This window comes from Lissotriton helveticus, chromosome 11 (genome assembly GCF_964261635.1).
Source record: "Lissotriton helveticus chromosome 11, aLisHel1.1, whole genome shotgun sequence".
NCBI lineage: Eukaryota > Metazoa > Chordata > Amphibia > Caudata > Salamandridae > Lissotriton > Lissotriton helveticus.
In genome coordinates this window covers 372,576,100-372,594,703 of record NC_136072.1, presented here as the reverse complement: position 1 = coordinate 372,594,703, position 18,604 = coordinate 372,576,100, and the positions used below count along the sequence as shown (strand labels likewise).

Sequence of the window (18,604 nt, the reverse complement as noted above, 5' to 3'; positions counted from 1 at the left end):
TGCTCCCTTTCAGCATCATTTTTTACCGCATGAACTGATTGGATCTGGAGCCACATCCACTAACAACTGATAACCTGGTCTCGAGCAGGGGCCGGGTCGGAAGTATCACCGGCTAAGCGGTGAGTCCCAATTCTTTGTGTCCACCTTATTCTTTTGCCAGTATCAGTACTCGCTCATGAGACCTATGATTTGTGTACAGTGCTCCATGCTATGGTCACATTGGTCATGATACGCTGTTTTGCCCTTTTGTTTCCTTCTCCTTGTTCACGCTACAGACCTGTGGTCCATTCCCTTCTCGCTACAGGTAGGAAGCGCTAAGCAAACCCGCCCCACCTCCTTAGTAGACAATTTGTATATTCACTATATTCATTCTCTAGTTGACCTGCGTTCTATTTTTGCATTTACCCACCACAAGTAGAGGACATCTAACTAATTTTGTTTCCTTGAATTAATATTTTTTGCACTACCACCCTCAGTCTAGTCACGGGATACACACTCTCACCATCATCCTCCAGTGATATTGACCACCACACATACGTGGCGAACGGTTTCCACATTATCCGCACTCTTTCACGCACCGCCATCTAGTCACCTCCCGTGGCCGATATACAGTTTTTCTCACCATCACCATGTGTGGCACAGTGTGCTTCCACCTTGTATTCTTTATTAATTAAAAATAATTAATCATTTTCACGACTTCCACCTGCACTCACACGCGCACTAGATAACTAGACACTAGAACAATTAGAAACATGTTTACGTAATTGTCGTGTGGACATCATATTCCATTTTGTACTTTGTATCCTGCCCAGCCCTGATGAGTCGTGCAAGCACTGTTACCGCTTGACGACGAAACACGTGTCGGCTGGCCATCCATGCAATAAAAGAGGAATCGTACTACAATCGTTTTCCCTTTGCTTCGATCACTGTTACTTGTACTTATTAATGTCCAGTGAGACATCTCTCTCTATACTGTATTTTGGTGTGCATTTGGTTTTTGTTCACGCTACAGTGGGTAAACAGAGCAGAACCCAGTACATTTGGACAAGGAGTCACAAAAAACAGAAGTGCATAAAGTGAGGGAAGGCCAAAAAGATGGGCAGAGTCAGCAGCGGGTCTCGAACCCTGGGTGCAGCGGCAGAACCTGGCTGGGATCACTGGTGCAGGCATGTGGAACTGCGCGGTGAGTGGAGCGACCTGCCTGGAGGCAGGGAAGGGTCGCTCTTACTGCCCCGCAGCGGCTGCCATATATGGGGGAGGTCGGAGGGAGGTGCAGCTGGGAGGCGGGAGTGGGTAGGCCAATGGGGACGAAGGGGGCGGGGCCGCGGGGGACGCAGCAGAGGGAACCGGGGAAGGGAGGCGGTGATGAGGGAAAGAGAAGGCAAAAAAGGGGGAGCAGTGGGGGCTAACACGCTACAGTGGGTAAACAGAGCTGGACCCAGTACAATTGTGCAAGGAGTCACAAAAACACAGAATTACGTAAAGTGAGAGAAGGCCAAAAAGACGGGCAGAGCCAGCAACGGGCCTCGAACACTGGGCGCAGTGGCAGAAGCTGTCTGCGATCACTAGCGCAGGCTGGTGGAGCTACGCGGTGAGTGGAGCGACCTGCCTGGAGGCAGGTAAGGGTCGCTCTTACTGCCGCACAGCGGCCGCCATATATGGGGAGGTGGGAGGAAGGTGCAGCTGGGAGGCAAGAACTGGGAGACCAATGGGGACAAATGGGTTGGGGCTGAAGGGGATGCAGCGGCAGGAACCAGGTATGGGAGGGGGTGGTGAGGGAAACAGAAGGCAGAACAGAGGGAGCAGTGGAGGCTAAGGAACACGCTACAGTGGGTAAATAGAGCAGGACCCAATACAATTGGGCATGGAGTCACCAAAACACAGAATTACATAAAGTGAGGGAAGGCCAAAAAGACGGGCAGAGTCAGAGGCGAGCCTCGAACCCTGGGCGCAGCGGCAGAAGCTGGCTGAGATCACTGGCGCAGGCAGGTGGAGCTACGCGGTGAGTGGAGCGACCTGCCTGCAGAGAGGGCCAAGTCCAACACAGACTTACTAAGAAACGTCGCCTAGGCAATGAATAAATAGGGCATAATAATACAAAATGAAGGGTATCCTGCGGAGATCGTTGGGGACCCTTTGGCACAGACGCCCTAGAAAAAACCTGCTGGCTCGGCTAATAAATAGCGTAAAAGGTTGAGCCTAAAACGTGTGATTAAAAATTTGTCATGGGCGTTATGTATGAGGGCAAGGTACGGTTCCATTCCTTCCCTGGGCCTCACTAAACCGTAAACTTTGACCGACTGTTTGCTCCATTCCCTATCTTCCCTGGAGGAGGCTTTATGCATAAAAACCTCTTCTTCACACTGTCCCTATCCCGACCTGTAATTCTGGTCCGGTTTGAGTAGAGGTCTTTACAGCCAATCTTTTCGAAGGCGGCCTTTAAATATTTCAGCCATGGAATGTTCATTCCCCTGTCCCTACCAAGACAATCCGTAATTATTGTCTAGTCAATGTTGCCTCTGGATTATTTCAGATCTTTAACCATGCTAACAGGGGTCTGACCTGAACCTTGTCCTCCATATAAAAAAACCCCATCCAGTTCTTCATGAACAATATAAGAGGGAACGCACTGTGAGACTTTGAGGAGCCTTCTCATAAATTTGCTCTCCACTACCTGCAGTTTCTCAGAGTCAACAAACCCCCAGAGATCCGCCCCATACGCCACTTTGGAGTAGCAAATTGAATTATATAGTTTCATCATTTGATCTGGGGATCAGCGTCCAAGTCTGCGGCCAAAGTTCATAATTGCCCCTGTACTAGACCCTAGTTTGTAGCAGCGTTCCTCAATTAAAACTTTAAAATTTAAATCCCCATCCAATAAAATGCCCAAATACGAGAAGGACTGCACCTTCTCTAATTTGTGATCGTCTATTCTATAGTTATAGCTTTTCTTTAATTTAGTCCCTGTTTCCATTACATACGACTTGGTCAGGTTGGCAGACAGATCCAGATTATTAATAAAATCCACAAAACCATCTATCAATCGCTGTAGTCCCAGTGGAGTGCGTGCAAACAGGACCACGTCTTCTGCGTAGAGCAGGACAGGGATTGCTCTACTGCCTACTCTGGGTGAGTCCACATTTAGACTTAATAGGGCTTGTTCTAGACCTTTTATGTACAGGGAAAACAGGAATGGGGCCAATATGAACCCCTGTCGCACACCACTAGTGCAAATAAAGTACTCAGTGCATCCACCCTCTAGGTTATACCTGACTTTAGCCAAGGTGTTCCAGTGTAGGGCTTTCATAATCTTCATAAGTTCTTGATCTGCCCTAAGATTGCTCATTAGACCCCACAGCTTCTCCCTATTAACACAGTCAAATGCTGCGGTGAGATCCATAAATTCTAGATAGACCGCTTCATTACTGGTGATAGTATATTTGGGAAACAACATTTACAACGCAACTTTTACAACGCACTACCATTACAACGAAACTTTTACAACGCAACATCCATTACATCGCATGCAATTACAACGCAACCATTACAACGCATGACACTACAAAGCATACCACTACAACGCATGTCATTACAACGCATACCATTACAACGCATAACATTACAACGCACAATGTACCCTTACACTTTCCAACACTTACCCTACTGTTGCACCCCCTGGAGTTAGAATAGTAATTTTTACCCCTTCACTATCCAAGACTTACCCTACTGTTGCACCTCCCTGGAGTTAGAGTAGCAATTTTTACCCCTACACTATCCAACACTTACCCTACTGTTGCACCCCCCTGGAGTTAGAATAGTAATTTTTACCCCTGCACTATCCAATACTTACCATACATGCAATGTAATGTTATGCGTTGTAATGGTATGCGATGTAAAGGTAGTATGCGTTGTATTGGAATGCGTTGTAAATGTAGTTTCTAAAAAATCATTGCAATGGCATGCATTGTAATGGAATGCGTTGTAATGGATGTTGCGTTGTAAAAAATGCGTAGTAAAGGTATGCGTTGTAAAAGTATGCGTTGTAACGTCATACATCCAGTATATTTAGCCACCAGTAAGTATAAATGTAAGCATTGATCTCTTGTTGATCTTTTAGCCCTAAATCCATACTGGGCGTCAGTGATAATATGTTGGTCCTCAGCCCAATCCAACAGGCGATTTAGAACAACATGTCCCAGAACTTTGGCAGTAACATCTATAAGGGAGATTGGGCGGTAGCACTGGGGACTGTCTCTATTCCCCTTTTTAAAAATGGTCACTATTGTGGCAGATGACCACGATCGGGGTAGCCCCGTGGCTGTAGCAGCATTTATTGTTCTTGTTAGGATTGGCGCCCATAAATCTACCTTGCTTAGAAAGAGGTCCGGTGGGATCCCATCCGGTCCCGGTGCTTTATTTCTAGTGAGACCCAGGATCCCAATGGTAATCTCTTCTAGGATAAGTTTGAGTTTAACGTTCCATACCTCCCTCCCCTCACCATTATACGGTGGCTCACTATTCCCCCGATTATACAGCCCTCTAAAGTGCGCCATCCACTGTTCCGTAATAACATTAGAACCTATCTGCTGACTATGCGCATCTTCAAAACAGGGATTATTGATTATCTTCCAAAAGGAGGTCATGTCTTTGTTTTCGGCAGCTTCTCTCAGGTCCTCCCAAGTTTGGTTTGGAGGGCACACTTCCTGCGCTTTACTGCCTGCTTGTAGTTTAACCTACATTGCATGACCCTGTATTTGTCCCTTGGGTTAAGTCTTAAAGAGGCTTTACGATTCCTCTGTGAAAGGGAACATGCCTTATCAAACCATCTAGGGTCATTTTTGGACTTGCCCTGTCCTGTTGTCTTCAGAAGGCCATCAACTAGCCGGCCTATTTCCTCAAATAACTCCACTAAGTGTGGCCCTTCCACTGATAAATCTAAACAGCCCTCCAACCAGTGTTTGCCCTCTATTGCTAGGGACCTTTAACCCCTTCCATGCTGGGCCGATTCTGCTCCTGTGCTGAAGATTTCAGCGCGGGTGCGGTCATGACGGCCCCCAGCCGTCATCAGCACACGAGCACTGTAGTGCATGACGACTGGGGGCCGTCATCAGCATGGAAGGGGTTAAAAACTTTCACCATTGATTCAAGACCATTTCAGGCGCCTGCCTTGATCGGTGGCCTTTTCTAAATTTGACCCATTCCCCCTTTTCGTGACACTACTTGTAGTTGGGTCTGCTGAAGACAGTACTAGGGGGTTGTGGGGAAACAACCTTTACAACGCAACTTTTACCACACAGTGCTTTTACATCGCAACTTTTACAACGCAAACCATTACAACGCATTGCGCTGGGGGACGCTCTAGGATAGGGAATAGATTTAATTTACTATCCAACACCTTCCCTACTATCCACGGGGACTGGAGTTGGAATAGTAAATTAAACTATTCACTATCCAGCACCCCAAAGCGCTATGCGTTGTAATGGTATGCGTTGTAAAAACTGCGATGTAAAAGCATGCGTGGTAAAAGCATGCGTTGTAATGTCATACATCCGGGTTGTGGTCACTAAAACCACTCAATTCTATTGAGAATCCCGTAACATCATTTTGAGCAATTGGGACACTAAAATAAAATCAATGAAGGAACTGCAGCCCCTACCTTTAAAGGTGGGAGTGACCACCTGGTTTGGTTCGACCTCCAATAAATCCATTGTGTGTTCAAGCGTGTGGGTATTCATCACCCTCGTCAACTCCCTACCCTCCAGTGTGTGCTCGAAGTGTGGACCCTCCTCTAAACTACAGGAGGTCCAATCCTCTTTAATAGGTAACATGTTGGGGCACAAATGGCAATTAAAATACCCCACGATTAAAAACATGGTTACCGCTGACCCCTGCTTCTGCTCTGTCCACCGGCTTAGTTTTTCATCAAGCTCCCTCACTCTGGAGCTTCCCGTGTTATAAAAATTCACCAGGGTTATGTTAAGACCCCTAGTTCTAAAACCGAGGCCAATCATATTTTCAGAGTTCCATTGTAGATCAACCCAGTCCCCTATCAAGCCCAGATCTACAAATATTAGGAGGCATCCCCTCGCTCTTCCGGCCAACGATTTCCTTGCCAGAACCCCAATGAATTGTACCCAGCTAGATGGAAGTTAGAATGGTCTACCTCCCAGGTTTCCTGGACATAAATTATTTAGAATTTGTTGATGTATTCTAACCATTTCATTTTATTACAAACATTGGAAAGAAAAGGGCATTTTTTATGTTTATCAAATGTTTGCTAATGATTTGATTCTGCCTTTCCGTCAATTGCAAGAGATTTTGAATCTACCTGATTCATGTATTCAACAATATAATGATTTTATTCCATATCTTCCAAATTGCCTACAGAAGTTCACCTCTCAACCTTTCCCACTCTCACTTTCACCTGACACTCCTCTATATGATGTTCCCTTTAACATTATACCTAGTTCCTCGTTCATATATGAAGCCTTATCTAATATATCATGCCCTCACATTAAGTATAAGGTTGAACTTGAATGAGAACATGACTTATCCCAAATATTGACTGTTCATCAATGGGACAAAATATGGCAGAAACTCTTTACAACCTCCAAGGCTGCAAACATAACACAGTCTCTATATTTTATTTACAATAGAGTTGTTATTACTCCCTCTTTTCTTCACAAATTCAACCACTTAGTTTCGTCCTCTTGTTGGTCCTGTCTTAATGCTGAAGGTTCATTATTACATTTACTTTTTTATTGCCCTCCGGTTAATACTTTTTGGAAAAATATCTGGTCAAAATGTTTATTGATTTTTTCCTATAAACTTCCTTTTAGTATCCATAATATATTTCTAGGCACTATGTCTCCTGATTTTGACCAGGTTCCCTCCAAATCTATATTATTTGACTTGTTTATTGCTGTCGCATTTAAGGTTATATTAATTTGCTGGAAAGACAATTCTAAGTTATCCTTCTTACATTGGTGGAATTTAATTTGTGATGAACACAGAATTGCTTCAGGTTCTTATGTCTCAACCCACCTACAAATCAAATCTGATTTATTGTGGTTACCGTTCACTACTTATCTTCCATAATTTCCTTTTTCTTATTCATTTCTCCTTCCTTCCTCTTCTCTTTTTCTCCTTCTCTCTTTCTTCTCCTATATTTTCTTACTTTTCCCCATTTCTTTCTCTCTTTTCCCCTTTTTATAATACACATTTCTTACTGTAGTTTATGTTCCAGTTTTTACACAGATAAGTTCTACTCAATTTTCTTAATGTTCAATTTTTTCCTTGTTATTAGTTGTTATATTATAGCCATTTTTGCACAAGGTCATGTACTCTTCGTTCATCTCTGGCTTAATTGCAACATTTTCATATGTATTAATTGTAAGATGTCTTACTTACTTTACTACTTGAATTTGCTTTCTGTGATTTATTCCCTAATAAAAATCATTTAACAAAAAAAATAGTTGCAAGAATCTGTGTATTACATAATGCGTTTCAGCTGCCAAGCTGTAATCAAGGCTGCTTGGCAGCCAAGACATGTAATGTAATAAACAATTTCTAAAAACTATTTTGAATTCCTAGCACTTGGTCCTGAGAGCGCATTTAAGTGAACTTTTGCAATATATCTCTTTCAAGTAATAGGTGCTGGTTCCTCCAGATATAAACACTACATCATATAAAATTTACTGGTTAATGAAATTGTTATTCCATTTTTCTCCTTTATTCAATGTGCTTCATCCAATGATTTTTTAGCCTATTTATACTTCATAAACTAATTTGTTTGCTAACGTGTTTCTCTCAAATTTGGTTCAACCATTAGTATTCTCAAGGGTTAGCTACTGTCTATGTTTTGGAAAATTATGCCAACACTTCTGCAAAGTAGATGTATCCCTTCTTAGTAAATTGTTTCCGCGCATGTCTCTTGTCTGCATGTAAAATGTGGTTTTCCTGTGTTTGGTAGATCCTTTTTTTGTGGAATGGTCAATTTTTCATTGCTTTTTGTGTTTTAACAGTAACCATAGCTGCACATTAATTTCATTTTAAAAACTGAATTTCAAGGGCTTTTAAATGTACATTAAGTTGTTATAACCAAAGCTTTCCAAACTTTACTTTAACCTTGGTTTGGTGAATTTTTCATTTTCTTACATACAATTCCAACAGTTTATGCACCTTTCTCATGGGTGCAGCAGGGGTTGGCCTCTGTGTAGTCAGAATGTTGCTTTTAAAGCTGAGAACCCCACAAAGAGAGAGGGAGAATGCATTGCACATTTCACATATATGGCTGGATCCTAAAATACCAGACTCAATTTCAGTAATTAGATCTCTGAGTGTGATCTCTGTAACAACATTATTGTGTTCACATGCAAAACAAAGGCATTCTGTTTTAACATTGTTTCACTGAAAACTTATGTACCACACAGAGTGAACCGTCGAAGATGCATGTTTTGTGGTTTGTGCTGTGTGTTACTCAATTCTTTAAGTTTGCCACGTTCCAGTCATAGGTGGGAAGGCATGGATTCTAGAGGTAGCAGTTTCACTTTTGAGATGGGTGTGGGCAAGGCAAAATCAGACATATGTCTTTGCAACTGTTTCAGAGAAGGTAACCATTCTGTGTAAAAGATACAGTTTGAAGCCAATGTCTCAGAGAGACCCCACCGATCAGGTGTCTATTCAGTTAGATGTTGTTAGAAATGGGGGTCTCTAGTTGGCAGAGGTAGGTACCTTTGTCCAAATAGGGACCCTTGCTTTTAGTCAGGGTAAGGGGGATACACTCCTAAAATAACCCCTGCTCATCCCCTTGGTAGCTTGGCACAAGCAGGCAGGCTTATCTCAGAGGCAGTGTGTAAAGCATTTATGAACACATACAGTAATGCACACCACACCAGTTTAGAAAATAGTAAATCTTTATCTAAACCAAAAAGACCAAATACAATAGAAATCCAACATACAATACTCTTAAAATAAAGTACTGTGCAAAATAACCTTTAAATTGCAGGAAAATCAATAAAACACAGTTCTTCCGACTCTGTAGCTCATCCTGGGGCTATCGCAATACTGAAGACGACAGAGTCTAACAATTCCAGCTGACGCGTCGATAGGGGCCAGCTAAAACTTCGACTGATTCAGACACAGTACCTTTCTTGTTATAACCAACATGTCGGTGCGAGTCGGTAGGGGCAACATCAGCATTGTGAAGTGGAGCGTTGTGGCAGGCGATGTCCTCACAATGCGGAGCAGGCAGCGGCTCATTGATGGAGTCAGTGAGACCAGGGCTTGCATTGAAGGATGAGAAGGTGCTCGCTGCGGTGCTGGCAAGTCACGGTGTAGCAGCGGAGCCGGGCGATGTTCAGGTCGGGCAGCAATTGAGTCGGTGACGTCCTTGCTCAATGTAGCAAAACATTGCAGAGTGATGTGCGCTCAGGATGTGGTGCAAGCAGCGGCTCGTTGACGTAGTTGTGAGACCAATGGTGCGTTGCGAAGTGAGGCGCTGCTCTCGCCAGTGCTTTCAGGACACAGAATCCTGCGACGGACTCGATGACAGAGTTGGTTACCCTTTTCTTCTGTGGAAGCAATCAGAGACGGCGCCCAGAGACACGGTGATGACTTTGCTGTTTCTGAGACCTCTAGAACAGGGGGCAAGCTCAGTTTCAAGCCCTTGGAGATCTTTTCTTCAAGCAGGGGACAAAGCAAGCAGCAACGTCTTTTTCTCCTTTCCTTGGCAGCCACTGCAGGCCAACCCCAGACAGTAAACAGCACAGGGACACTATTCCTCCTCAGCTTATCTGGCTCTTCTCCTTGGCAAAGGTTCCTCTTGATTTCCCAGAAGTGATCTAAAAGTCTGGGGTCTGGGCCCCTCTTTATATACACAAAAATCCTTTGTTCTCTGAAGGCAGATAGTGTCCATACCAGTGGTGGCTGGTGACATTTCAAAGTGGTGAGGCATAAAATTATTGCTGCACTGCACTGCGGCGAGCGTAGCGAGCGAGCCTAAACAACCTACAGGGGGTTAGAGGGTGGTTCTCCCCCCGAGAAAATTTTGAGAAAAGACTGGACAAATGGTGCTTTTTTAGGCAAATGTGAGGAAGCAGGAAGGTTAATAAAGCAATATGATTTAATTATTCATAATTTAAGAAAATGCCAAATTTTATGAGCTATAGAGGACAATCTTTGGGTATGCTGATGTTATCATTTACCCATATGAACATTTGAACACACGAATACACTTGTAATTGTTTTAACTATACAATAAATACATTCATTGACTGTGCAGTGCCGTACATCAATATGATGACACTATTTCCTTAAAATAATTTTCTGTTTTCATTCAAAAAACGCCATTTAAAGAAAAGTGCAGAAAATATTAATGCATTTCAAGTAGTACTCTGTGTAAAAAATGCCTGCATATAACAGCAAAGGCTTCCAATGTTATAATTTCCCAAAATTCTCAGTAGAAAAGCCATCCCACGTAGTCAACAGAGGCTCCCAAGTTATCAGGTATGAGCAGATTAACAAACTCTGATAAACGGAAGTGACTAGGGCATTCATGCAATGGATTCGCCTGCACTAATGGACTCTGTGGATCTGCGCAATCAAATAAACTGTGGTGCTAAGAGGGTTTAAAGCAACATGTGAAACAGACAGCAATCACAGAACTCACACGCCCACCAACACCAATGGAACATCCCGAACACTCACTTTAAATGTGAAACAGAGAGCAAACATACCTCATACGCCTACCAACATCAATGGAATTTCCCACAGACACATAAAACGTGAACAAACACTTTGACAGCTCCTTAATGCTGGCCCCAAGAGCCGCACATATGAACAGCACTGTATGTTTTCCGCAGTTCATTAAAAAAATTTACTGGTGAGCTGCAGTGAAGCGTGCACCATTATTTATTCTTCAAAGCCCCCGAGATGCATCTGTTTTGTTTCTCTGGAGCGTCGGAAGGAAAAACAAATGGCTTTTGGCAAAGGGACTGATTGGGCAAAGGCTTTCAGGAGCCTGGTGAAGCAGCGACTGTAAACTTCAGGAATGCACTTACCGATTAGAGCTGAGGTCACAAACCTGGATGGATGTTTACAACACAAGTCTCTACACTTGACAATGGATAATCCTGATGGTTATTAGCTTCATAGAGGTGCCGTCATTAATTCTAAAGTCTCCTTGCCAGAGAGACATTTGCAAGTTGCCAGGCAACCTTTTAAACTTTGTATACTCTTCATATTCAATGGCTTGCAGGGAAAAAAACAGTTTTAAGGAAGTGTCCAGGATGCAGGTGGGAATTAGTTGATTTCAATTTATTTCACAACTGCTCCAATTTGAAAATATGTGTTGCTTTTTAGTTATGTGAATTGTTAATAAGAGGCACCTTTAATTTGGTACCTGGGCCTGTTTTCAGGCCCAGCCCAACTGAGAGTATGCAGACTTTAATTATTGACAGTAAATGAATCTAATGAACCGAATGGATATCTCATTGATAAACATACAACTGAAATTTGTAAAAATGCACTTCTCGTTGTAGATGCAAAAATGTTCAGTCCTCCTAAAGAGATGTGGCCTACTGGCGACAGCTGCTGACTGTAGACTGTGGGGACCTAGGTTCAAGAACAGGCCTTAGCACCCGACTTAACATTATGGGATTCAGGGTAAGTCACTTCATCTACTGCTGCCTAGAAAAAAACAAGATGCAACAAGAACACAGTGTCCTGAAAGGTGGAAGTCGGTAGACAATTATAAACAGCATGCACATAGCATTAATTGAGCAGGAAAGAAGGAGAATACTCGTTTTTTAAGGCAAAAGATAATTATTCATCTTTATATAGTTACATTTTAAGGCACTCAGCCTTGCTTTTAAAATTTTAAAAGGATCGGCACCTGAGATCCTCAATAACCTTATATCCCCCTATGTCCCGACTCGCTCCCTCAGATCCCTAGGGCAATCCCTTGCGGTTACCCCGCGTTTCAGGCTTAGCCGGATGGGCGGCCGCTCCTTCCGTGTGAGAGCTGCGGCTCTCTGGAATTCGCTTCCTTTGGAAATCCGCCTTTTAGAGGATCTTCTAGCATTTCGCAGGGCCGTGAAAACCCACTTGTTTTAATTTTCTTATGTTGACTTCTCACCTATTTTTTTCCGCGTTGTGTTATGTTCACCTTTTCCATGCGCCAGGACGCTCCTTCGCTGGAGCAGCTGTGCGCAAAATAAATGCAGCTAACATAACATAACATAACATTAGTTCCAAGGTCAGACGTATACAGTTAAGAACAGCACTGCATAAATTGAATTAATGACAACCGCATGAACTTGGTGCAAAGAACGTGTACAAAAGTGCAAGTGGCGACGCAAGTGAAAAGTGAGCAGCGTTGGCGGCGCACTGTGCATAAGGTGCAAACTATTTACAGTGAGTGGCTTAACGGCGCATGTGACATTGTGATATCACAGCAGGCACAATTAATGTATTTGATTTAAATGTAGAGCCACAAGTAAGAAGTGCGCCTATAGATCAGGCTGTTGGGTTGACGGCGTTTCGATCCGGGTTAGTTCGGATCATCATCAGGACTGGTTGTCTGGATGAAGGAGTGCTGGGAGGATCCTGTGTAAGTAGAATCCTTATAAGCAACAGTCTCGGGAGATGTCAGGGTGACTTATGGAGCACTCCTTCATCCAGACAACCAGTCCTGATGATGATCCGAACTAACCCGGATCGAAATACCGTCGACCCAACAGCCTGATCTATAGGCGCACTTCTTCCTTGTGGCTCTACATTTAAATCAAATAAATTAATCGTGCCTGCTGTGATATCACAATGTCACATGCGCCGTTAAGCCACTCACTGTAAATAGTTTGCACCTTATGCACAGTGCGCCGCCAACGCTGCTCACTTTTCACTTGCTTCGCCACTTGCACTTTTGTACACGTTGTTTGCACCAAGTTCATGCGGTTGTCATTAATTCAATTTATGCAGTGCTGTTCTTAACTGTATACGTCTGACCTTGGAACTAATGTAACTATATAAAGATGAATAATTATCTTTTGCCTTAAAAAACGAGTATTCTCCTTCTTTCCTGCTCAAGTAATGCTATGTGCATGCTGTTTATAATTGTCTACCGACTTCCACCTTTCAGGACACTGTGTTCTTGTTGCATCTTACCTACCCAGTCCTGAACGGGTCTACGGGTTACACTCCTGTTAATTATACTAGAAAAAAAACAAGAGCACACCTGAAAAACTTCAAAGCATACCATAAAACGAATACAAGCAGATCTCTACCTACAAAATCAAACCTTTAAAGCGCTTTCGTATATTTTCCCTTTTTTCGCCCTCGCAAAGTGGAAAATACCTTTTCAGAGGGAAAAGACTCCGCTCCTACAGGCCCCCGTTTAACATGTGGGTGTTCTCTTCCCATTCAACATAGAACAGTACTTACTATCCTGGTCAAAGATTGCTTTACCAAACTGCCAGGTTACACTCTGTGCCATTATATTCAATGTGCACAGTGCTATGAAGACAACCATGAGACGTCACAATGCGCCATACAAATATATAAAAAAAACTTATAAAGGGGACGAACCCTACTAGTTTAAGTGAACCATTTTCCTTGAAATAGTAAAACCATGCACTGATGTCATCAAGCCTCCCTTGTGTGTTATAAAATTCACGGCGCCGCATCACGATACACAGGTGTTGTTCACCGGAAGAGCGGAAAATGCCATGTGATGTGTGTAAAGTATGACACAGCCTTTATTATTAACTTTCTAGCGCCTCTAGATCCAGGCAGTTAAAAGTAAAAAAACGCGCTCAGATTTCCTCTTTTGTCAGTCAATCTCAAAATACTACAAAACATGACTTCCTGTCTACATGCCACTTCAAGAGTCACAATACATTAGCGTACTTGTCATCACAAACTTTCATAAATATGTGTAGCGACACACAGGTTGTCTACTGTAACTAACAGTGCATGGTGGTATTGGATGTTGACAACACAAGTGTGCGATTAAACTGAGGTCACTGAGGGTCTGTGGAGCATGGAAAGGGGACCTGAGATTTTACTTCAAACTATGGGGTACAAGCATGGGAGATAGTGTAGTCTGTGTGGTTCTCATTTTAGAACAGCCTACAGAGGGATCTGGCTTCTAATTCCAGCTAGATTGCAAGTTGTAACTAGGAAAATTACTTTATTTGCATGTGTTGTCAACTTGTCAATCTTTTTAAATGTTTCTAATGTAACAAAAAAAAAATGCACCATGCTCTCCTGGTTGTATTATCCCACTCAAACCGCAACTCAAAGCACAGGCAGTAGTCTTATTTGCTGACCATCATCCCTGAAACTATCTTTGCGCTGTATCAAATAACTAAAATAAACATTACATGACTCCCAGGAATTTTGAAGGACCGGAGCTCAATCTATTTCTCAGTGTGCCTAAACCGAGGTTCACCGAGATAGGTGTATTTGCCCAATACTAACAAAAGGGTGAGTTAGGGTGGAAGGTTAACATAAAAATAAAATGAAAACTTAACTGACTGGGTCCTGCGCAGCCGCTGCTGAGGCTCCTTCTTGAACAGGAACAGGCATGCTGCTCCCCCCATCTGTAAGACAATCACAACGCTGCAATGACAGCATTGTGATTGATGGGGAGTACAGGACGGTGCCCAGTCGGGCACCAGTAGGGATGCCATTTTCCCTATATATGCCTACATAGAGAAAGTGTAGAGTATGTATCCCTGCTTTGGTCCAGGGCCGACCAAGCAGTCAGGGCACTCAGAGTGGTGCACGCCACTCCTCCCCGACCCACCCACCAACCCCCACCCAACCAGGCTTAGCCTCCTGCCCGCCCCAACCAGGCATACCTCTGCTTTCTGCTTTCTCACAGCGTAAGCAGAAAATAAAATGGTATTTAAAATAGCATTTTATTTTCTGCTTCTCGCACTGCGAGAAAGCAGTGTGGGGTGGTGCTCCTATGCCCCAATGGAGTGGGTGCCACTGGTCTGTACCCAGCCAAAGCCAGTTCTGCCCTTGCTGGTGCAGCTTCCTGCCAGGAGGTGGAGACAGCAGTGTTGAAGGCAATCCAGGCAAATTCAGTTGAAAAAGAAATCTCCTCCCCCTACTCTAAATGCAGCCCAGGTCTATTCAGCCCAGCCCTGACTCATCAGACTTCTGGAGCCACTGCCCCTCTCCAGACCCTGTCATCCAAAAGCCAGACACGCAATACACAAACCTGGCAGAGGCACACTGGATGGTTAGGCTAGAAAATACCTACTTTCTAAAAGTGGTATTTTCAAACACAGAATGCAAAAATCATCCTCACTAAAAGATGCATTTTAACATTCTGAGTTCAGGCAGCCTCCCATCTAATAGAGGGAGATTGTTCCTGTCCCCTGATTTATTTATTGGTCTGCCTATGCCCCACCAGTGGACATTAGGTTAGCTGTTCTGGGGAAAGTTCATTTTCCTCCATCGACCCACAAATAACATTGATAAACCGTGGGGGGAATTACCAAAAAACAATTGTTAGCCTGAGGAAGGTGGAAAGTATCACATGCCACCGAAACGCGTTGCTTTTGTTGCTCTTTTGATTGCTTTTTTCATTTACAGAATTGATTGACATAAAGTTGGGTCTTAAACAAGATCCAAGGAGATATTTATGAGCACTTCTGGTGCATCACACAAGCACAAACCTATATATGACATATATTGGAAAGCGCTTATATGAGATTGGTCCATAAAAGCGTGTACCCCCATTTTTAACCATATTATTGTTTCTTTTTTAATATTTCTGTTTTAATTGTGCAATTTTTGTGCTGATACCTATGATATATGTTTTTTCTGAATGTATGTTTTTTGGAGAAATAAGTGTGTGTGTATAGTCATATTATTCATATGTTTGTCATTTGGCTTCTGTATAAATTTGTGAATATATATTTTTAACATATAATAATAATAAACAAAATTGACCACCCTCTTTCTTTTTTGACATTTTTTTCTTGAGTACCCAATGGAGCTATTTGACTTTGGTATGAGCGGTGATTGCCTGTGAATGTGATTGGTGTGCTGTATGCATATTAAAGAGAACACAAAATGATATTTTGTTTTAAGTCTTTGAACTTGGCGTCCTTTCCCTTTGGTGTATTTGGACCCCTCTCTTATATTTTAAGTGTGTATACTTGCCAAGTCCACATGGCAGTCCCAGACTGCACACAGGTGCTGCAGTCCATTAGCAGCATTTGATTTACAGGCCCTGGGCATACACAGTGCACTGTAGTTGGGTCTGACTAGTAAATCAAATAGCCAATCATGGAAACACTCATCCATACAATCAACCTACACATGGAGCACTTGATCTTTCGTTCTGAACAGCAGTGGCAAAGTGCCCAAAGCATCAAGGCCAGCAGAACGAAGTCCAACACACTGTAAAAACGCAGGAGGGAGAGGCAGAAAAATGGGAGGGAGACCCACGCCAATGGTGCCAGGTCTAACAGATGCCATGCCACCACTTTAGGCCTACGGAAGGCCTGGAGAGCTGGGATGGAATCAGTGACGTTAGATGAGTTTCTCTTGATAGGGCTAGTGTAGAGTCTGTTACATTCTAGGTTACACTCACCTTGGCGGCATAGGCATCTAACTCCTTAAATTTCTTTAGATCACATTTCATAGACTTCAAATTTGATCCATCCCATGGATAGGCTGGAAAACAAACAAACAAAACATATACCATTTACTATGATATTACTGTGCAGCATTAGACTGATTAAGAAAAGGATGGAATAGGATTTTATTTATATAGGATAATATATGATAAATCTGTGTGACACCGGTAAATAATCTGGTTGGGCATTTCCACCTCTTTCTGTCACTGTTAAACTTAGTAGCATTGAGCTGTGTTATACCAACATCTGGTATGTACAGTAGCTCTAAGCCAATGGATTGTAGCAACAAGTGCTAAATAAGAATGTACGTTAAAATAATCAAAACAATACTAACAATACAATTAAAATGATTATTGTTATTGTTATTATTGTAGGTAGAAGTCGTGGTAGCAGTAGTAGCAGTAGAAAAAGAATTAGTGGTAGTAGTGGTAGTCGGAGTTTGAGAGGTAGTAAGAGTTATAAGGGTAATAAAGTTGTAGTAGTAGTCATCGTAGTGCTACTAGTAGTAGCAATATTATTAGTATGAGAGGTATCTTAACCTAAACCCTGTAAAAAACAGAACCAACATAGGAAATTTGTAAACGTAAAAGACAGTTTAAAGTTTGACAAATATAAATGAGGATTTAGCAACTCATCAAACTATTGTACTTGTGGTGACAGAGAAAAAAAAGAATTGTTGACCCCTAAATATACTAATATATGTGAAAGGTATCTCCTATAGTACATTATGAGGATATTGCACGTCACTGAGGAGTTCTGTGACATCAGCCGAGTTTCTTCACAAGGTATTGGAATTCTGAGGCGACTGCTAATATCTTTTTAAAATAAGGCACATGGTATTGGATTTTTATTATATATGATCTCACAAACACCCTTCTCATAAAAAGCTTAAGCTCTTGGTGTCTTGCTCCTTCATGTGAAAATTATAGTACGGTTACAGACATGAAGAATCAAATAGAAACGGTGATGCAAAAGCACACCAAAAAGCATTTTGTAATTTACTGCAAGAAATATAGTAGAATCAGTTTATTGTAAGTCAGATTAAGAAATATTGCAGCTCAGAATGTGAGGAAAATATGTAAAGAGAATTTGAACAAGAACATTCAAAAAATAAACATGCCCCTGTCTGCTGATTACTGTTCATTCTACAAAAACAGATATGTAGAAGGAAAAGCAAATTCTAGTTTTCATTGTTTAATCTACATATTCGATCTTGTACTGTGATCTGCCTTTCACCTTGGATGGTGGCTCTGGCAGGAGTCAGTATGACATCGCATCGAGAGCACCAGGGGGCTAGGACTCTATGGCCCAGCATTCCAGGAGGTGGGGGAGGTGTGGTCAGCGTAGGTGAGCGTTATTTAATTTCCTGCTGCTCCCCGCAGCGCAAGACACACAGCGAGAGCACCAGAGGCTATAGCACTCTAAGACCCAGCATTCCAGAGCTGGTGAGTGATATTTAATTTCCTGATGCTCCGCGCAAAGAAGAACGTGCCCAAGCACGTTCTCCAGGGAAGAGCGGGCCTGTCTGCACCCGTCTGTGGTTGAACAGGGCTGGCACCCCCTTGTAGTCCCAGGACAGCGTGATCATCAGACACTAGAGTGAATGAGGTGGACAAGATTTTGATTTGTTCTACCCTAGAAAAAAACCCTTTCTTCTTGCTCCTTCAGCAATGGGAACAAGAAACTCACACAGCCAAAAAATGGAGGGGACAATGCCGACACTTCTACTCCTTTAATTACATCTTACCTGTCATCGGCTATGGGTGCTACAATTATGGAGTTGCAGCTAGTTTAGGATCCTATAGATGTTACCCAAACAGTGATTAAAGAATAAAAAAAACCAATCTAAAACCTTGATTTACTCTACCCCCATTAAGACACTAGCTGAGGAGAAAGAAATTGGTTTAAGGGAACTAACAATAGCCCACCATATAACACTTTTATAT

General features: G+C 42.7%; 1 protein-coding gene across 1 annotated transcript in view; it reads right to left on the bottom strand.

Moving 5' to 3' along the window:
- LOC144791155 (kyphoscoliosis peptidase-like) overlaps window positions 1-18,604 on the bottom strand; it is a 799,432-nt gene that overhangs the window by 639,603 nt on the left and 141,225 nt on the right. The window contains exon 2 of the mRNA XM_078665811.1: window positions 16,613-16,695. Within this exon, the coding sequence (XP_078521937.1) occupies window positions 16,613-16,663 (51 nt within the window). The 5' untranslated portion in view covers window positions 16,664-16,695. The remainder of the gene's footprint in view (window positions 1-16,612; window positions 16,696-18,604) is intronic.